The sequence below is a fragment of the Pristis pectinata genome, chromosome 15, assembly GCF_009764475.1.
Source record: "Pristis pectinata isolate sPriPec2 chromosome 15, sPriPec2.1.pri, whole genome shotgun sequence".
Taxonomy (NCBI): Eukaryota; Metazoa; Chordata; class Chondrichthyes; order Rhinopristiformes; family Pristidae; genus Pristis; species Pristis pectinata.
The window spans coordinates 24,146,646-24,169,173 of record NC_067419.1 but is presented as its reverse complement, the minus strand read 5'-3'; the positions used below and the strand labels follow the sequence as shown (position 1 = coordinate 24,169,173).

General features: G+C 36.7%; 1 protein-coding gene across 1 annotated transcript in view; it reads left to right on the top strand.

Moving 5' to 3' along the window:
• LOC127578547 (potassium voltage-gated channel subfamily KQT member 1-like) overlaps positions 1-22,528 on the top strand; it is a 300,567-nt gene that overhangs the window by 85,362 nt on the left and 192,677 nt on the right. Inside the window, exons 13-17 of the mRNA XM_052030696.1 lie at positions 1,368-1,382; positions 4,634-4,637; positions 9,770-9,796; positions 10,721-10,780; positions 11,317-11,434. Of these exons, the coding sequence (XP_051886656.1) occupies positions 1,368-1,382; positions 4,634-4,637; positions 9,770-9,796; positions 10,721-10,780; positions 11,317-11,434 (224 nt within the window). The remainder of the gene's footprint in view (positions 1-1,367; positions 1,383-4,633; positions 4,638-9,769; positions 9,797-10,720; positions 10,781-11,316; positions 11,435-22,528) is intronic.

Here is a 22,528-nt window from a genome sequence, read left to right as displayed (position 1 = left end):
CATCGTGGCGCTGTTTGCCTGGTAAACCAAAAACAATTTCCCTTACAATCAGCATTTTAAAAGTATTGTCCTGGAAGTGCTCAGCATTTTAATCTGATTGCTGTGGGTGCTAGAATGAAAAATTCTACAGGCTATCTATCTTTTAAGATAATTATTCTTCCAATTACTCCTTTTCACTGATTCTCAAGTTATTCTTCAGGTTCTCTGTTGCAGGATTCATTCTAATACACATTATTTTATGTAAACTATTGACGGTAGAATAAATATCTATTTTTTCTTTTAATTTCATGTGATTGTCTTTGAGGTGCACGTTTGAATAAAATTACCATAATTTCGCCAAAAACATCTGCAGTGAATTAAATAAAAATATTTTTGAGAGGGTTTTGTAAATGTCATTTCCAAGCATTGTTTTCATTATGATTATTGGTTAACTGAAAAAATAATGTAAAACTGCAATTAAATGAACTAACAGTAATAATTTATGTAAAGCTAGGTACTTTAACAAAACTAATGGGTAACATTTAATGGAATTTAGTTACATTTTAGTTACTCAAAACACTTTTTAAAAATTATGCCTTTTATATTTCTTAGTACCTTAAGTTATACATTTACACTGTCTTTGGCATGACTTGTAAATCAGTATTTTGCTGTTCAAAGGAAAGAACTATTTATGATTAAACAGATGAATTTTCTTTATTCTTCCTTTTTAGGAAGGAAATTACCACTATTCTTCTTGAATGTCCTTTCTTATTTCACTTCAACATGGGTTAAAACTCATACTGATATTCTACAACCTTATCCTGGATTCCTCTACTGGAGGAAATAGTTTCTGAGCTTACAACATTGAACCCCATAGACATTTTTTTAAAGAACTGATGAGGTAACTCCATACCCTTCTAAACTCAACAAAATATCAATTGTTTATATAACCTATCTTCATGATTTTACCTGTATGAATCCTGGTGTTCTTCTGATATTTTGATCTCTCCTTGTAAAAAAAATTCTATTTCTCAATTTGATGGTTAAAACCAAACACAGCACTTCACATCAGGTTTGATTGAAAATCTATAGAACTGGAACATTTACTTACTTTATATTCCAATCCTCCTATTAAAGGACGACATGCCTTCAGTCTCTTTGATTAATTTTTCTACTTGTAAGTCAGCTGCAGATAATTTTGCCAGGAACTTCTCATATATCCACTTACCTAAATACTTGCTTGCTGTACTTCATTATTATGAACCAGGTCAAGTGCTTCCTTGCCGATTGAGGCATAAGATGCAGCTGAATTGCCCAATTGAATGTCTGTCCGTGAGACACTGGTTGGTTGTGGCTGCAGCATGCACTGCTCTCCGTTTATCAATGAGCCTGCTGAGCCCCAAGTTCAAAGTCTAGGTCTCAGGAAATCTCTAACAATCTTGCTGATCTTTGGCACTTGAGGGAGTTCATATCACTGGCCCCTGCATGTGCTGATGATGTGTAATGCTTGCTTCTGCTGGGTGTCTGCTTGGGAAACAGTTGGAGATGTTTCTTGGCTGTCTCCCTCCTTTCGATGGGGTTTGGCCTTGTATTCAGTCCTACCCCAGATAAGGCCAACACCTGGAAGGGAAGGATATGTTTAAAAAAGATAAAAACAATCTTTAGGCTCTCTTAAAATGCATGAGTATCCATCCCATTATGAGTCCAAAACTCAACATTGTATTCCTTCCCCAAGAACTTTAACTGTCCACCCTTCTTCCACACGAGACCTGTCCTCCAGACTCCCCTCCCCTGTTCCAAACTGAAACATAGATCTTGTTCCTTCCTTGGATTTCTCTCAAAAAGAGGCCTCTTGCCATAACTTCTGCCCGTCTGTTCAGATTGCTAAGCTATTACCTACATTAATTTTCTGGTCCCTGCACTTCTTATCACCCATCAGAATTTTCACAAAATTTGAGCAGATGCAAAGGGCTTTGCTTACAAATAGAAAAATGTATTATCAACAATATAAATCTATAAATTATTGCATGCAGTATATTCCCTGCAATTTTCATCTAATCAACACTTGGAGCAATCCTTCAGGTGCTTTGTTCTGGGATTTTCACTGTAAATTATTCAAAAAGCAATTCATTGTAACATAGAAACAGGCCAATTCAAAGAAGATTCATGTTTTTCATAACAAAAAGCTGTAAAGGATTACAACACATTCTTGCCAGCAACTCCAGAATTTTGGAAAGGATAGGTGGATGTTTTACTCTGTACAGATCATTCCCAAAAGGTCTTGGAGGAAATTTTAGGAACATTTGTCTTAGTGCAATCGGGTGACTTTATCTCGCCTTTTGGTGGATATTGTGTGGCCTTGGATGCAATCTTGAGATCTTACCTATGGAGAGTCTATTTCTTAATAGACTCCATCTTTAGTAGGGAGATCTCCATCTTTAATAGATCTCTATCTTTACTCATTGACACTTTTAGGGGGATTTGCATCCTATTCTCTACAGAACTAGATATGTGATTTTACTTTGATCCCCTGTCACCTCATCCTCCAGATAATTCTGCATCTATATAATTATATTCCCTATTTGAGTCATCCGCTATTTGGAACTTATGATTATGTTTAAATTAGTAACTCTCCCCTTCACAAACAAATACTTCACTACCTCTTGTACTTAGCTATTGAGAAACCACATTTTCTTCAGTGAGTCTTTTTTTATGCTTTTCCTTTCTTAGTTATCTCAGCAAAATTCTTGGGTGACTCCTGTATTTCCTTCTTTCCTATTCTTCTTCCCACCCAAAAGGATTATCTTATGTTGCAACTTTTATCTTCCTCTTTTCCAGATTGCACAATGCTTCCCTGATGTGATGAAATGTCCCAAAATGAGTCATCACACGATCAAATCATACAACTGGAATGTTATGTTATCAGACCTCAGGAACATCTCAAACCAGAGTTGTTGGCCCCATCTTGATTTCCCTTAAACTTAATGCACACTTTGTCAATGAGAACAACTTCCAAAATTAAGTTAGAATTTTGAAATGAGCCATTGCCTACTGCTCTGAAAATTGAAAGCAGTATAATTTGTCATTGTTACATTAGAAACATACACTTTAAAATTGTTCCCTGGGCACTTAAGCACTTCAATACATAAACATATTCATGGTACAACAAGGGTTAAAATGTCAAACTATAGCACAGAAATTTCTTCATCATCATTTTTCTTGCCTGTGTGTTGATTTGTTTGAAAGCATGAGTTTAAACACATCCTGATGACTTTGTTGGATCAGCAAATTTGATGAGTTATGCACTGATCATGCGAGGTTGCTGAATTAGTATTTGAGATACAGTAGTTAATACAGGATGTTTAGATTGTGCATTAATTCTGCTCCCTCATGCTATCTGTCTGACTTAATGACCCTTTCTAAACAGATTTCAGGGATGGTTAATGCTTGTCATAATGGAATTACATAGAAATTGTGGAAAAAAAAACAATCCTTCGATCTTAAAAGAAATCCTGATGACAGTGTTAAGGCATCTGTCACCATTACAATTATTTTATAGCAAATACATTCCCTAGAAATGTTTTCTTTCTTTTTCAGTCTTTTTATTAGTTTTCAAATTAATACAGATTAATATATCAATGTCATACAAAGAGATTAGGAGAACAATCATGACATGGATAATCATAAAGAACAATAAAGTATAAAAAAAATCTGTAGATCCAACGATCTGTTAGTGAATGAATATAATGTAAAAGAAAAATATTTATTATAAAATATAAAAGAAAAAAAATCCCCCAAACAATAAGAAAAATTATAAACAATATATCAAACCAAACTAAGCTAAAGAAAAAAAATAAAAAAAACAGAAAAAAAAATGGACTAAAATTTCTCAATAGAAACAGAGCAATATTATGTCGTCAACTCCGTCCCTCTAAATTGAAAGGTTATTATAAGGGGATCTATATCATGTGAAAATATTGAATAAATGGACTCCAAACTTTCTTAAATTTAAGCGAAGGATCAACAGTACCACTCCTAATTTTTTTCCAAGTTTAAACATGATATAGTTTGAGAGAACCATTGAAAAGTAGTAGGGGGTATTGGATCCTTCCATTTAAGCAAAATGGATCGTTTGGCCATTAATGTAACAAAGTCAATCATACGGTTAGCGGAGGCAGATAGATGGCCAGATTCTATCCTTGGTAAACCAAAAATTGCAGCGATAGGATGAGGTTGAAAATCAATCTTCAATACATTTGAAATAATGTTAAAAATATCTTTCCAATATTTTTCCAAAAGAGGATAGGACCAAAACATATGTGTTAAAGAAGCCACATTCGATTTGCATCTGTCACATATAGGATTTACATGTTGATAAAAACGAGCTAGCTTATCTTTTGACATATGGGTCCTGTGAACTACCTTAAACTGTATCAAACCTAGAAATGTTTTTGGTTTGCTTAAACAAAGCTGGTGCTAAATGGGTCACCCAAAAGTATCATGAAATTGGTGGGGGGGACAAAAAAGAGGTATGAAAGAGCATCAGTGTGTTTTCTACCCAGCAAGAAGTGCTAAAATGAGACCAGTGTACTTTCTGATGGGACAAACCCAAATTCAACACAATAGCTGATAGTTTGCTGCACAGCAGTCACAGGAGGGTGTCAAGCTTTAAGGGGACAATCCTAAGGCAGCTAGACAGTTGTAGCAACTAGTATGGTTGCCATAGAGCAGAGAGAGGTTGTTGGGGATTGTAAGAGCACCCAGATTTTTTAATTATGACACTGAAATACTTGCAGATGAGATAGATGTAGGAGGGAGGTTGTTGTTGGGCAGGTGGGGTATGGTAGGTAGGAAACTTTTCCAGATTCACCAGGAAAGCCTGGTAGAGTGTGGTTCAAATCATTTTAGAGTCATAGAGTTGTACAGCACGGAAACAACTTATCCATGCCAACCAAGGTGCCTACCTGAACTAGTGCTATTTGCCTGCATTTGGTCCATATCCCTCTAAAACTTTCCTATCCATGTACCTGTCTGAATGTTTTTTTAAATGTTGTTATTGTACCTGCCTGTACCACTTCCTCTGGCAGCTCATTCCATATACCCACCACCCTCTGTGTGAAAAAACTTGCCCCTCAGGAAAGGCTTTAAGAATAAGCTGGGAAATTATAGGCCGGTGAGCCTGATGTATGTTGGGGACAAATTATTGGAAGATATTATAAGGGACAGGATATATAAGTATTTGGGTAGATAGGGCCTGATTAGGGGATAGTCAATATGGCTTTGTGCGTGGTAGGTCATGTCTAACTAACCTTAGAGTTTTTCGAGGAGGTTACCAAGAAGGTTGAGGGAAAGGTTTGGACGTTGTCTACATGGACTTTAGCAAGGCCTTTGACAAAGTCCCACATGTGAGGCTGGTGCAGAAGGTTAAGTTGCTTGGCATTCAGGATGAAGTAGCCAATTGGTTTCAACATTGGCTTAGTGGGAGAAGCCAGAGAGTGGTAGTAGATGGTTGTGTCTCTGACTGGAGGCCGTGACTAGTGTATTGCACGGATTGGTGCTGGGTCCATTGTTGTTTATCATCTATATTAATTATTTAAATGATAATGTGGTAAATTGGATCAGCAAATTTGCGGATGACACCAAGACTGGGCGCGTAGTGGACAGTGAGGAAGGTTATCAAAGCTTGCAGCGTGATCTTAACCAGCTAGGAAAATGAGCTGAAAAGCAGCAGATGGAATTTAATGCAGACAAGTGTTGCACTTTGGGAGGACAAACCAGGGTAAGACTTGCACGGTGAATGGTAGGTCTCTGAAGTGTGTGGTAGAACAAAGGGACCTGGGAATACAGATCCATAGTTCCTTGAAAGTGGCGTCACAGGTAGATAGGGTTGTAAAGGGAGCTTTTAGCATTTTGGCCTTCATAAATCAGGGCATTGCGTACAGGAGTTGGGATGTTATGTTGAATTTGCACAAGACATTGGTGAGGCTGAATTTAGAGCATTGTGTGTAGTTCTGGTCACCTACCTACAGGAGAGATATCGATAAGCTTGAAAGAGTGCAGAAAAAATTTACAAGGGTGTTGCCGGGATTTGAGGACCTGAGTGATAGGGAAAGGTTGAATAGGTTAGGACTTCATTCCCTGGAGTGCAGGAGAATGAGGGGAGATCTTATAGAGGTATACAAAATTATGAGGGGTATAGATAGGGTGAATGTATGCAGGCTTTTTCCTCTTGGGTGAGACTAGAACTAGAGGACATTGGTTTAGGGTGAAAGGTGAAATATCTAAGGGGAATGTGAGGGGCAACTTCTTCACTCAGAAGGTGGTGCGAGTGTAGAACGAGCTGCCAGCGGAATTAGTAGATGCAGGTTCAATTATAACATTTAAGAGAAGTTTGGATAGGTACATGGATGGGAGAAGTTTGGAGGGATATGGTCTGGATGCAGGTAGATGGGACTAGGCAGAAAATCAGGTTGGCATGGACTAGAGGGGCTGAAGGGCCTGTTTCTGTTCTGTAGTAGTCTATGACTCTGTCAGATAATAAAAAGGTTGTTCAGCGTCCTTTGTTTTTTTTTCAAGCTAAAACTGCTTCAAAGGAGTGAGACCACCTGGAAAAGGTGGAGTGGGAGTGGGGAGGCATCTTAATTGTGAATTCTCACTAAGCTGGAGTAGAGGGTCTTCTACATGGGCAAATAGCTACTGAGGCTCATTAGCAGAAGCTTTACAAAATCTGCCAGAAATGCTCATTAATGATGACAGAAGAGATGCAGATGCTGTAATTAGGAATAAAAAAACTGCAGTCTGTCCTGATGCAGGGTCTTGACCCAAAACATCTGTCTGCCTCCACAGATGCTGCCTGACCAGCTGAGTTCCTCCAGCTGTTTGTGTTTTGATCGTTAATGATGTTTCATTGAGATCAGTATACTGCCTTGCATTGATTGATATTGACAGAGCATAAATGCGTTGCATTCTTTAGTATAGTTTTTTCAGGGTGAGACAAGACCCTCTTTTTCTCCCCACACCAGAACAACAGCACACTGGTAGGAGGAAGGAGAGGAAATTGAGGGGCAATGGGAAACAGTGGAGAATGAGGATATTGATAAAGATCACTGTGTGTCATTGTACCTGACACCTTGTGGCATGATGTTAGAGACTGGCTATGAGGGGGATAAGTAAATTAGGTTAAAGGGACACACAGCATGGGGAGAGAGGCTAGTGGGCTGCAGTCTGCATGTAGTGCAGGAAATCAGTTGAGAGGCTCACTGTAGATGATCTACATGTCAGTACTGTCTCCCAGGATTTGGATGAGGACTATGCTGAGGTTGGTTATGTGACAAAACTGATGAGGGTGCACAATGAAATGGTTACAGCTTTGTCAGGCATGCCAGGCCAAACACAAGTGAAGAGAAGGAGCTTGGAGAAATCTGGCTGTCTGTGCTTTGACAGGAGGTTGGGTGGAGACAGGAGAGTATTATGTCCACTTCGGTTCTTTGCAAGGGCTTGTGGGCAATTCTGTCACACAGTATCAAATGGTTCAGGTGACATCTGCCAAGGAGGTACAGGCATCTTTCTTCCTCTGTTGATCGAGGTAGATGTCTGGTCTCTGCCATTTGGGAGCAGTGAAACTCTTCAGGAACAAGGACATGCCTCCATGGAGGAGCTTGATACCCTCATTGGGGCAGCTAGGTTTTACCCATGAACAGATTGATGTTACCCACGAGCTGCTTACAGTATTGTTCACAAGGAGCAAAGGAACACTACTTGTCAATAACTTGCTTTTCTCCATGAACGGAGAGATGCCTACAGGAGTAGAGATTTGGCATATATGAACATTTTCTTCTGCAGATTCAGAGACATGTTCTACCATCAGAACCATTCATGATGAGATTATGCAAAGATCTGGCTATGAGGAGAGAAGGCTAGACAGCAGGGAACAGGCAGCTGTGATTTGGACTCTATCAGTCACCTCAGCTTTGGGTCTGGAGGTTGAAACTTCGGTCATGTGATCGGGGTCTCAGCAGGTCAGGAGAGCATTTTCAACCTAGTTTTCTGAGCAGTCAGTTCGTGTTTAAGATCAGGACCTTGCTCTTCTCCCATACAAAGTTAGCAATTTGCACATCCCCAGGGCCTCTGAGGCAATATGTTCACTTATGTCATCCCAGAGGCATAACGATAGTGTTGACATCGACAAGTTGTCGGAAGGGAATGGAATGTAGGCATTTAAATTGAAAAAGGGTGTTTGTCTTGAAAAACAAATGTAATTAATTTCTGCTGATGTATTCTTCAATTTCACATTATTCTAAACAACGTTCAATATACAAGCAACATTTAATTAAATTTTCATTATCTTTTATGATTTTTCAGTGTGTTGAGAGAAGTCACAGTGGCCTGCAGCTGCTGGCATTGCTGCACAACCAGTGATGCCTCACTTAGTAAGGATAATGGCATGCATTTCAGGTCAAATGGCTCAGTCATAGCGGATTGCTGCTCGGCCTGAGGGACGCCTTTCAATCAATAAGGGTTGGCTTACTGTTGTGTAGTATTTGAATGTGAAAGGAGTAAGATCTGCCAACTAATTCTGGCATTGAATAGTTTGAGCTCTGATTTCACATGGATTCTGCTCTCAGAATTATCCTCTGCTGTTTGATGTGATCTTCCAAGACTTTTAATGTCATACACTGAAGGAGGGGCTCCGACAAGAGACCGAAGAATATGAGCAAGGTGTCATGGTCAAATGCAACAACTATTCAATGCTATCAGTACTCAATGGGCCTTCGTTTTAGCACAGGCTGAAATGCTATGTGAGAGAGTGAAATAGCATTATTCAGAAGTGATTCTTTGAGCAGAATATCATGAAAGTACATCTCATTAGTCTAAGGGGCAACAATGTTAGGAGAAGGGGTCAGATACTTAGGATTATGATGCAGAGATATTTCTTGATGCAGACCTTTGACATCTCTGCCTCAAACAGCTATGTTCACTCAGGCATTAAATACATCATGTTGAGATGGGTGGATTTTTGGATACCAAAGGAATCCAACAATATGGGGATTAGATGTCAAATTGTACAAGACACACGATCAGCTGAGGACCTACTAAATGGTGGACCTGGCTACAGGGGAAGGGAAACAGGAAGTTGTGTTTCATATGACTTGTTTAACTAAGTCACTGGGAGGAGTTTCTCCTGGTAAACTAGGAAAATAGAAACACACTTATAAATGTTGTTCTCCTTTAGCCACATTTAATTCTGATTTTCCATCTCACAGTTTTACTTGCTTGGAAAGTTGAAACAATTTTTCCACAGGGACCTTTGGTTGAAGTAGCAGAGGAGTCACATTGATGTCATTGAAGTGGAATCTTGGAAATGTGTAACCATGAAACCATGGAAATCTGTAATGAGGGAGCAGGACAAATCTGTGTGGATCTCCAAAGTAATATTAACTGTTCACTGAATTGAAAAAAAACCTTCTTTTGTTTCACTGACACTGACCATGAAGATGATCCATCTATTGACAGAACTGAATTTTTTTATTGATAAGTATATTGAATATATATCATCCTTTATACTGTAATGACAGATTTGATAAACAAAATGTTATTTGTATTTTAGTTAACTTCTACAAGTTATGTGCAACTTTTTCAGTAAAGTAACCCGTTTTATAATAATTCCTAAAATCTATCACTTAGACATTTGTTGGCAGAAGAATTAATCGCCTAGATAGTGATGAGACTGACACTGAGAAATAATCTTGCATGCTTATCTTTATTTGCACATTAATTTCTGCTTTGTCAGGTCTTTCAAGGATGTTTAGACAATCTGGTAAGTCTGCCCTAAAATAACAATTATTCAGATGCTGCAGTCGGAACTGTGATTGTTGAGGAATTAATTTTGCTTTTGTCTCAGTTCTTTTCCCCATATATAATTTTCCCCATCAGTTCTCGTCAATGCTTATTCCTTCTCCATTTAATTCTCTTATGCCATGTGGAAAATTAAACAGATGGTTGATTTTAGTGCTTTTCTCATTGTTTCGATTATCTATTTGCATATTATTATTGGTGCCTGCTGTTGTTACAGTATATAATTGTTCACTAATCTGTTTGGCTTTCTCATGCTCCATTAATAATTCATTTCTGAAATCAGTGGCTTGAGATAAATGCACCATTATTTTGGGGGTAATACTTGTTAATGAATGTTAGTGTTATCACATACTCATCTGCCTCGCTTCCTGTCTGCCTTGAATGCAGAATGAGCTTTGTCAATGACAGTCCAAGCATTTGTTTCCATTGTGCAACTCCAAAACGAAGCGATTCATTTAAGCATGTATAATAAGCAGTCATTGTCTGTTACTTGATTAATATGTGCTGGTAAATCATTTATTTTATAGAAATATTCATGAACTCAATAGACATTTTTAATATATGACTTTAAAAATGATTCATTAAGTTCTTTGACTCTTGCAATAATCTTTACATCTGAGTTATTGCAAAGTCTTCTTTGGCCAACCTCAGCCGGACACGAGTGTTCCTTTCATCTAATTCTTGCAGTTTAAGTTAGTTTCCACTGGTGAAATTCTTGTAAGTCTTGGCACAGGCATGCTGTAATTTCTTACCTGCCTCATATTGGAGAAAATTGGGCTCTTAGTCCTAACAGCTGCATGTTTGTCTTCCCACTTTACTGGAGATTAATGATCCTGTTTTACACCTCCCTTGTGGTTTTTGCCTTGCTTTGGCTTTTTGCATGCAGGTCGACAGCTTTCCTGGTCTTCCTTAACCATCTGTACCTCAAGCTGTCCCTCATCACCAGGTACAAGAAGAATCTCTAACACTACTTTTTACAATAGAATTTCTTGTTCTCTAGGACAAACATATTTACTCATTATATATGAATTACAGTTAGTGTTTGTTTTTAATAAAGATCTTTTCACAATATTTTGATAATTATAATAAATTAATTTCAATCATTAATCATTAAATATAAATGCATATTATCATGTTACATATATTGCATTTTCTTGTCTTGTCATCCATAGAAACAAGTTATGAGATATTTTTAATTATGTCACAGTATTACACTAGTTTAATTAGAATATTTTTAAAATAATGGAATGATGATACCTCTCAATTAATATTAATTAAAATTGTTAGTTTTTTCATGTAAGCTGCAGGCTATTAATTTTAGCTTGTGATTGCTTTGACTAACCAATGTGACAAATCAAAATGCGACACTCAACCTTTTGATAATGCTGATGGTCTCTTAGTGAGCAAGTTCATGCTGAAAATTATATTTGCCTCAAAAGGATTTTAATATCTTCCTGTTTTGTACAATTTTTATTTTAAAAGTAAGAAAACGTGTCATTGAGGGAAATCCAAATGATATTTCACGGACCAGCAGCTTTACTGATGGAGTGGACTTGATGGGTGAAGAATCAGCACTGCCTGTGGTGACAGATGTATTACAGTAAGTCTAGTCAGAATATAAATCCATGTAATTTTTGCATATGTAAGCTACCACCTTTTGTTAATTTGTCTCTGTACTACATTAGTTGGTGACTGCTTCTGAGTTAATGGTAGCTTAAGAACAATTGACATTTGGTTTTCCAACAAAAGAAACATCAGCACATATGTAAACTTAAATATATTTTACCCTAATTTTTAAATACTTGTAATTTGATTCAACAGTATTATGCTAGAAAATACAACAGAAATTTAGAAACTTGGTCATTGAAAGTAATCAGCTTCATTGCTGGGGATTCATTTCTCTTTGATGAAAAATGTAAATCTTCATTTTTTTTTAGTGTTTTATATTAAGAATGGCCAGCTGGGCAAGAAGGCAGAGGGCAGTCATGGAAATACAATCAACTAGATATTAGCATGAGGTTAAAATGCCTTTAATTCAGAAGCTGCAAAAGGGTTGAAAAAACTACCCATGGTTTGACTTGGGAGGAAATGAAGCTTCCCTTGGCTTCAAATAATTATTCAATTGTAATAATGAAACTTCGAAACTTTGTCCAATAATTTTGATCATCAAGTGCTTAAAGCCAGACTTCAATTATAGAACCTGGAGGCTTTTAAGACGTCAAATAACTCTGGTTTGACACAATATTATTCTGTTAGATATGGTTCTGTATTGATAACAAAAGCTGATCACTATTTGGGCCAAAACTCTATCGCTACTACTAACTCATACATTTCATCACGCACAGTGTAACCATTTAAAATCCATTAAAAATACCGATTAATTACTAATATTAATAATTCTTTGTTGTACGTGCATTGCTGAATGATATTTAGTTACAAAATATTTTTAAATTAAATCTATTTTGTTAGACTGTTGTTATGTTTAACTAACTTACAGTGAAATACTTGTAATGATACAAACCAGAAAATTACTTCATCATAAAAACAAGAATTTCACTTAATGTAATATCATTTCATTAAGCACTGGCTTTCTTGTCATTCCTCTGAGTTACAACTGAGGCTGATTTTTCATCTCATCAACCATTCCTGTGAACTCCACAATTTATAATAAGCACTATAATGGAGTACATTAGTTAGCAATTTAACAGAATACTTTACAGTACATCAGAGAAGATGGATTCGGGGGTTGGGCAATGGAGAAAAGGAAAATGTATGTTTTCAGATTGTTGGACCAGAGCAGTGGAAATTAAGCCATTATCAAGTTTAGGCAAAGACACCTTGAATTAACCAATGATAATACATGACTAGAAGGGAATGGGGAAAAAAGTATGAAGCATGTGAGCAGAAAAATAAGACAGAATCATCAATCAAAGCTTCCGAAAGAGATTTATTGATTATTCTAATAATTGGTGTCTGTGGGATTTTCCTTGGTTGCCTATTTTCCATTGGTTGTAGAGTGATTTGAGTTTCCTTGAAGATGTATAAAGTGCAATATGAATTCAAATAGTTTTGTTTATAGAAGTCTTTTCAGCAAAATTGGAACCAGAAAATAACTAAATAAATTAACAATAGTGGACTAGATCATTGGTCTTGCATGTGTGTGTTGCCCTTGCATCTATGAGTTCAAACTGATCAATGAAGCAATGGGAGCATCATAGAAGTCATTACTAAATTAACTATCTCATTCAGAGAAGTCACTATTGGTGTCAGATTTGGAAAAACTTACACCGCAGCAGTAGGAAGAACTCTTCAAGACTGCCTTTTAAGGCATATTGTTAGGACAGGGCTAGGAATCTTGGCTTGCATTTTGTCATGTTACCTGTGAATCCTCAACATAAATACTGCATTGACCAAAATTAACATCTGTGCTTTCTTCTTTTGTCTAAGTTAGTATTATTGGCAGATTTTTCTGTTTAATTCAGGATTTCCTGTGTAGTAGTATTTGTAGGTTCTCTAATACATGTTTTTGGCTGCATATCATCATATAGGATATATTTCCTGTCTAGAAGGGATTAGTTTAATTAGGTGTCATTCGCTTAATTAGTTCAGCACAACATTGTGGGCCAAAGGGCCTGTTCCTGTGCTGTACTGTTCTGTGTTCTATGTTCCCATCTTGTTAGGTGTGTGTGCAATGGCACCAATGCTATATAGTAAAGTATAATTATATGATTCATTGGCCCAGGCATGCAGCTGTTATACATCTATTAAATTGATTGAAGGACCATCTGCTTATTTGTGTAAGGCGTTGCTGTTGACTGATTAAGTTATTTGTACCAAATCCTGTAATTATTATGATTAAAATTCAAATAACAGAAAATGTGGGTCATTTGCAGTAAAAAGAGATTAGTATTTGGATATTAACCTTCAATGTAATTGAATGGGGTCTACTTGTTGAAATATATTTTTTTACACCAGATGACTAACCCTTTGGGTTAGATAATAAATAAAGATGTACTTCTGACATGTGGCATTTTGCTCACCTTTCCAAGCAACAAAGCTTTATATTTACTGTATTATTTTATGTTACATGAACATTTTGAAAATGGACTAAGATAAATTGCTAATCAATTTTGTTTTAAGACTTCTGTAAACAAAGCCTTAAGAATGCTGTATCTCTGAATAAAATGTGCTGTGTAAAATGCACAAGATTAAACTGCAGATCATTTTTTTTGGTCAGTTGGCTTTAATGTAAATCAATATTCCTGTATAACAAACCTTTCAAGAATTCTGGAAGGGATTTAATACATCACATATTATGTTACTGTTGAACAAAAATTGGACAACATTTGCTTTTTTAAGTCTGACTTAAGCAAAATATGCTGCTCTGTGCATCCCATGCTTTCAAATTTGCTAATGGTTTCAGTTCAAGAATTTTAGCAGTCACATTTTTTTCCTACCAAGTCTTAGGTAATATTTAAAACCCCTACTTTTGAGGAATGTTATTAAGAATTGTATTTACCTACATTGATATTGTGATAAATATTTATACCCTTTGTGAATACTCAGCAAAATAACACAAGTTCTATTTATCCTCATCTATTGTAACAGTTGACTTAAAAAAGCCAAGGCTTTTATTATTCACTCAATGTATTTTAAGTCCAAAACCCATAAATTATATTCAGAGAATTAATGTTTATATGTAGTATTTTCCAGAAGGAAAATCTATTTGTTCAGCAACTTTATAAGTCACATTTTTTTTCCAGGTTATGCAATATATATCAGGGGATAGCTGCATTCATTCCAGTTTTGGTTCCAAAATGAGACTTCTGGCCTTGGCAATGCATTAGGTCAGCAAAGAGGAGGCCTTTTGTATCTCACCTGGACCTATGCATTAAGTCAGTAATAGTTTTATTGATCTAATTTGTGGACAGGAGAATTACTTGAAAACAACGATGCAAGTGAAGTTAGATGGATCAATGTACAATACTGAGGGTCCTTTGTCCATCAGTAGGGTTGCAGCATTGTCTAGGGGCAGGTAATGGGGGAGGTATGAAGGCATGAACCATTTGCCAAGTAGTTATTCAAAAGAAATACAAATAATTGCAGATTTTGGATGTTTCTGCAGATTTTCACCTCTATAACATCAGGGATACATGTTCATGCCCCTCCAAACACCAACAAATTTCAAGTCCCTTGCATGCCTTTCCTGTATGTAATTAGAGACAGCATGCCAATGTAAGGTCTTAGTTGTAATTTTTATGTTTAAATAGTGCATATTTACCCATCCATACCAGGTGATGGATAGAGATCCAATCAGCTACTCCAGAAAATGCCTCAAATATTTCATTCATTCTCGGCTTAGACAAATATAATGGCTTTTGTTCCCTGTCTAGATCCACACGTCACCTTGTTCACTTGTGGAACCAGACAATTTCTCACTTGTCTGATGTCCACATTGTGCGAACTTTATTCCTCTGAGACTCGTACCTGAAAATGACTCTAGCTTCCCAATGGCAAGTTCACACATATTAGCATATACGTTATCTGAACTTTGTGCCTCATTTGGGCAGCAATCAAAAACGTTGTTCATAATGTGTAATTTCAAATACATGACAAAGTGTAACATGAATTTTAATAATCAGAAACTAAGATTCTGGTTGAAGTTCCACAGATACTATATTTGCAACACTTTGATGGGTGACTATTACTTTCAGTTATTGGTTTGGACAAGTTAAGTGATTTTGATTATTTTTATTGTTTACTTTTTCTGATTAATGGTCAGATAGGAAATGAGTGACATTTTAAGATCTTTGCATAATTTTGTATATTTCATTTAGAAAACTCAAGTGATCAATGTAGTAAATTCATTTTAATCGCCTGGCAAAATTTGAGATTGTGAGCTTTCAGGACCTATGGCCAAATGAAAAATCAGCTGTAGACTGTAGCCAATATATCATTCATTTATTTAAGAAAGATATTCTTTATTTTTGTTTTTCATTGTTTGCCAACAGAAATTCGAGCAGGTAAGTAGCAATCTAGTGCTATTTGTTCTTTGAATGTCCTACCCTCAAGCCTTGATAATTATCAGAAAAAAATCTGGGGATAACAAATAGTATGACTTATCCACATTTTTTTCCTGAGTAATTTGATTCAAAGTTGGCAATTCCTTAATTAGTCACTGTTGATATTCACACACTCGTTGTTCCTTGCATAATCTAATTATGTTAAACAGAAGTCATGACTAATTGCTATCATTCCAGTTTTCTTCAGAAAATATATATTTCTTGATTCTCTCAATATCTTTCCCATTATTGATGTGCTTAAGCTTGTTATTCACATTCTTTTATTTATACTTGTTTTTAAATAGGTTTGTAAGATCTGTTGTGGAAATCAGCCAGAATCAATTAAGTAGATACTTTGTTAAAACAAAATGTCAGACCAAAGCATGCGTTGGATTTTATAGATTGTGTATAAATTGAATAATGGTAGAATTGAATTAATATTTCATTATAGAAACACACAATCCATATTACATTACCTTTCTCTTTGCACCCTATTCCTACAAATTTCCCATTGTCTTTACTATATCATTGTTTTTCTTGTACACTTTATATTAATTGGCACTTGTAAGATAGACCAAACACTTCTCTCTTACAGTTCCTTGACAAGTCCTTTGTACATAAGGGTCTTAGAATCACAGGCAACAAAGCAGCTTAATTCAACAAGGTATTTACTGACATTTGTATTGTTACCAGCCATCTAGTTCCTTTTAAAGTCTGTCCTGTCTTTCCAATATTTTCAGCTTTTACTCATGAGATTGAATTATTGTACTGTCTTGCATGCTTCATGATTTTTCAACAACAGAAGTATAAATACTCTTTACATTAGGTTCATGTTGGATTATTTATGGCATTGTGTATGAAGACAATGGAAACATTCTGTTGCATTCCACATTTGTATGTTTGAATTTATGGAGAAACTCATAAGAATTTGTGGTTTTATTGGAGTTGCTTTGTTCACTTATTGTAACATTTAGCAGTTGTCTAAAAATCTATCAAGCATTAAGCTCAAAAATGATAAATAAGTGATGTGGTTTTTAACTCCACATAATTAGTTAAAGCTTTTGTATTTGTAATTAGTTTGCCTTGGCATTGCAGCAGTTGTATTTGTTCTTCCTGTTCATGCATCTGTCTTACAGCAGTTAGTGATTTATTTTGCAATGGTATGCCATTAGTTTCAATGGTTACAATTACAAATATTTTTTAAAGACTAATTTAGTTATAAGCCTGTACTTTACACTCAGCAGGGGGAGCTGACTTTGCATAATGTTGATCACAAAGATCTAGTTATCTGCTTTCCCAATGTCAGTTGTCAGGCATCAGTTCCAGGGAATAGTCTGCATCCAGCAATTGTGATCAAAATCAAGTAGGCTGAACAGCCAATTGCATTAAAGAATTCTCAAAATGGCAAACCAGGAAATCACAATTTTTACCTAAAATTTCAGTTTATAGAATACAACAATGGTTTAATCAGAGACATGAGATTGTTGAAATGTTGTTTACTTTTAAAACAAAAATAAAAAGACAGAATTTTGAAATAATTAACTAAGGGAATGACAACCCATACAACTTGTGTTTTAGGAGAGGTTATTAAGCAGTAATTATGAATTAAAGCTTATTTCCATTTCCTGCAACAAAATGCATAATTTCCTGTGTATTTTCCAGTGAGAAAAGTTTGTAAATGCCTTGGCCTAGAAATTTTGCCAGGTGGCACAATGCTTTTATGAGCTACTCAATTGAATTTTATTTAAAAACTGACAACTGAATACAATTAGTTATATTTTGCATCATCAGTGTACTTCTGGATTTATGATCTGGGTCTCCTTGCATATGTATGGAGGTTGCTGGCTGACAAATGAGAAGCAACACTCACTTATGTCATCCATGTAAATTTCTATCATAAATAAAAAAGCCTGTCAAAAGCATGAGATCCAAAACACTGAAGCAGGTCCAACCAGAAAGGTTGAGGCCTTCTTTGAGGTTGGATAAAGGTCTCAATCACACCTGGACTACGACCAGGGAGTACAAGGCATTCATCTTCCACCACTTTGGTTTCTTCTTTAACTCAGCATTGTTAAATGATCACCCATAATCACCCCTCCCTGACCTTTCAGATGGTGTCCTCAGGATCCCATCATTAATCCTTGACTCCCCTGATCAATTACCATTTTCATCTCCTTGATTTACAGTCCTTGATCATCTTACCTACCAACCAACCCTCCCCATCCTTGACAATACACACTCCCCCACAATCACCTTTTTGAATAACTTCAATAATTTCCCTGATTATCCATAAGCAGACAGTCAACTGATTTACTGATCACCTCGCCAATCTCCCCCTGGCCAGATCCTTTTCTCTCCCCCACCATCTGAACATTCCTTGATAGTCCTTAACTCTCCAATAAATGACTACCTTTCTGACTGACAAACCCTTGTTACCACACAAACAAAATCTCCCCTCTTCCGTTTGTCCCTCCCCTTCCCACCCCAGCTGAATCCTCTCTATTTCCAAGCCTTAACATCCAATTTTCTCCACAGCTGCCCCACTGTACACTTCACTATCTTTCTCTGCTGTCCAAAATCGTAGAAAAGTCTGATGGAAAAAAGGTTTTCATGTACTTTTGTGTGTAGGAACTAAGGTCTTATGGATGGACCTTAGGCACAGTAGAATTTCAGAGCCTTTGGATCTTGCACAAAACTAGCATGGGTCACCCATATGGTACATTATGTAAGCCATGAATTTCTTGCCAATTCACTGATACTGAAGGTTGTGCTGGAGAAACTGCATACCCAGTGGAGGAGTAGGAATCACTAACAGCAACCAATTTCTTGTTTAACTGTGCAAGTGCTTTTTCCAAGGTTTGCTATCTTTTGTCCATTTTAACAATGAGTGCAGAAAGCTTTGCTTTTCTTACTGCAAATTCTAGGCCATCATTTTGTCAAGTGATTCCATGTGCTTTGAGTAGTGTTTAAGTGTTCTAATGCCATGGCCATTCAGTTTTATACTTGAATATTTCAGTCTACTCTCCGAGCAGGTTTGAGCTCCTGATGGGTACATTTATGGATAGATTGTACCTGTTGTTTGCCCAATTAATTTCATAATCAGCTCAGAGTATCATGATTGGACTTGGTTGAAATCTTCTTGGCTCATGCTCTCCAGGCATGAAAAGGAAATTCAATGGCTCCAAGACAGTGTATTTTGCTCCAAGGAAAAGGCCAGTTCATTACAGAATGTGGAGGGAGGGTGGCTGGGGAGGATGTAGTGTGTTCCACTATAACAAGTGGAAATATTACTGTGGAATCATAACAGCTGTTGATAGAAACTTCCCAGGAACAATTTTCTGGATTGCCCCAGGTGACCTCTTTGGGGACCTGGCTCAACAGCTTTAGGTTGAGTGAGTTCGACTGCATGCAGGTGCACAGTGTACGTACAATGGTTTGTAACATTAAATTTGCATTGGGGTCCTCTGATTCATACAAATTGATGAGAGATCCACCCACAATAATATTTTCATCAAGTGTCCTATTCCAAAGTTGCAATAGGTCAAACATTGAAAATAACTTATTAACCATTGGTTCCTGTCTGGGAAAAGTGACTGAGGCTGGACTAGTTAATTCACATGGTTGCATTTTTGTAGTTGAGTAGATTATTAGGACAATTTTATATTTTTCTCTATTTATGGATATGTTTGCAAAGGACTGCCCCTTTACAAGGAGAAAGGATTATAATAAAAATATCCCTTTTTGTAAACAAAAAACATGGGGTCAAAGGTATCAGCTCACTGATAAAATGCCCTTAACATTGTTAGATCAATTTTGGTGCTATACAGTATATTGTGTGTTTTGCTCATGATAATTGGAGTCTCTCGTTAAAAATAGTTCACAACAAAAGATTACATCCAACTCTGGAGGTGACTTAAAAGTTATGTTGTGAGTCCTTAATTAGTAAGAAAGTAGATAGGTTTTGACATTTTTTGTTAATCCCTTCCTTTGTGATTTTTATGTTGAAGTTATAAATAAAAGTTAAGATATGCTAGCCACTTAATCACTAAGCAGCGACCTCTTAAGGTATATAAAAAGCAGAAGCAGAATTGGTGGTAAAATCAGAAGGCATTTAAAGTGGTACTTGAAGCCACTTCATAGCAATCAAGAGTTGTGGCAAAGATATGATACAGTACACTGAAGCCAGGACCGTCACTGGGAAATTGTACTCATTGGTTTAGAATCATTTGTTATAACCATTTGCCAGTTTTTTTTATCTGTCATGGCTCACATTGAAACTGTCTCAGTGGATCTGTGCTAACAATTGACAAGAAGCTCCTCAGCATTTGAATAACACTACAATGAATTAATATCTGACTCAAGAAAGGAGTAACCCATCTGGTGACTAAATGTTGGTAGAGTTCACTGCATAAACAGAGTCTGCTGAGGAGAAATGTATACACAGAATAATTATTTGGAAAGTGATGATCTGAATCTTGTCATGGCTAATTGAGTTATTGTGTATGTTTTTGATGTCAGCTTAGTGAAGCTGAGTTTAGTGTCCTGGAATTGTATCATCAACTATTTAATCAGCATCTGGGGAGAGAAAGACATTAAGTCATTGTTGTCTGACCAATGAAGTGATGGCCAACTTAGGTGGTATTTAAACTTATCATCTGAATTACAGAATGCTACTTTAATTTTGTTTAGCATGCACTTGGCATAGAAATGTTGTGTTGATAAGCTTTTATCTCAATTTCAGAAACTTTAAAACTGGTGTGGTCTCATGTGGAGATGCTTTGGCTGTGGCTGACCAACACATGACAAATTATAATGAGACCAACAGATACAAAGGAAAGAGTTGCACAGTTGTGATGTGCTCAGAAGGATTGCTGATGTAGGAGGCCTTACCCACTTCACAAGGTTTATAGGCAGACTCTGTTTCCTTCACCTCTCAGAAGGACAATGCTTCCAATGGCTGAGTTTGTAATTCTAGATGGTGGTAGACATCAGTAGCCTCCTAAAAAGTGTGGACAAGTATTATCAGCTGAAACACATGCATGCTCAATTTCTTTGCCCCTACTTCTTTCCAAGGTAGTTCACAAAATATCTTGAAGAACCCATAATCAAAAATCAATAAATAAGACAGGTCACAGATGAATTGTTTGATAGGGCTTGGGCTTGTCTAAATTTCCCGTGATGATAATAGCTAGAATGAGCTAGCTGAATTTCTACAGATACAGTGAGCCAAAGTCTGCACCAAAAGGGACAAGTTGACCTCCACTACCGTTAAAGAATTTTACAAATCAGAAGCTAGTCTGCACCTGGAAGTTCTTGCTGTTTTGTCATATTCCCTGGGAGCTGTTACAATGATTTCATTTTAAGATAGTCCAATTCTTGGAGTGAAACATCAGATTATTAGTTAACGAGGACTACCCTCTCCAAACATTGCTCATGACAATTGTATGGAATTCCATTGCTGTGAAGCAGAAGTGGAATATTAATACTAACATTGGACATATCAGTGGAATGCTGAATTTGCACTTCAGGTGCTTGTACTGGAGGCAAATTCAATACTTGCAACTGAGCCTCCAAAATAAGTTATCCTCCATCCTTCACCCTCTGATGTTTTGCAACAATTGTAGCTGAATAGGATAGTCTCATTACTCACTCATTGCAGAAAACATAGAAGACAGGACATGCAATGCCAGACCAGTCACTTGCAGTGTTACCTGGGATGTTCTTCTAATGCTAAAGAAAGTCTGTTCCCATATCAATCCTTCTAAATTGCTTTTCGGTAAATAGTCCTTCAGCCAATCATCCATCCATGTCACAACTGTCTGATGGTTGTTGTACTGTTTTGACACTTATCATGAAGCAAATGAAAGAAGAGTGCTCCTTCAAAAAGAGTAAGTTTCTTTGGAATTGACCTTTTTTCCCCCTCATGAAGGGCTGGTAAACATCATAAGGGGATATGATTCTGTCATGAGGGCTGAAATCCTGATAATTGCTGAAATCACTCAGCATTAACTCACTGATGAAATGTGTATATATACACACGTCTCTCTCCCACAAAGATATTTGGAATTCTGTCACTAGCAATCTATGAGCTTCTCATCTTTATATCACTGTGATTAGTAGGGATACACATGTCTCTCAGCAGTTCAAACTTCTTCTGCATTTGTTAAAGAACAATGTGATATGATTTGAGTCTAGTCCTCTCCCTCTTTTGTCCTACAAGGATTGAGAAAACAGGACTTATGAGCAAAGGTGGTATTTACAAAATGGATGAAGAACAGTCCGTGAGAGTGGGGTACATTATCAATCCTTGTGTAATGTAATAATGGTTAATGAATATGTTATGAAATGCACAGAAAGTAAAAGAATGGACATGGCTGAGAGTAGTTGTTAATGAATAGCAAGTGAAAGACAGTGGCATAGAAGACAAGTTGCATTTGAATCAGTAGATACTTTTTTTGATTCAGTTGGATTATTAAGTTACTTCCTACATTACATTCAAGACCCAGCCAAAATACTCCTAGTAGTCACCTTCTCAGCTACCTCTACTATTGCCTTACTGATCACAGAAACAAGTTTCTTCCTCTCATTGCAGGGGGAAAACTATGTATGTGCAGAGCGGACTTGACCAATAG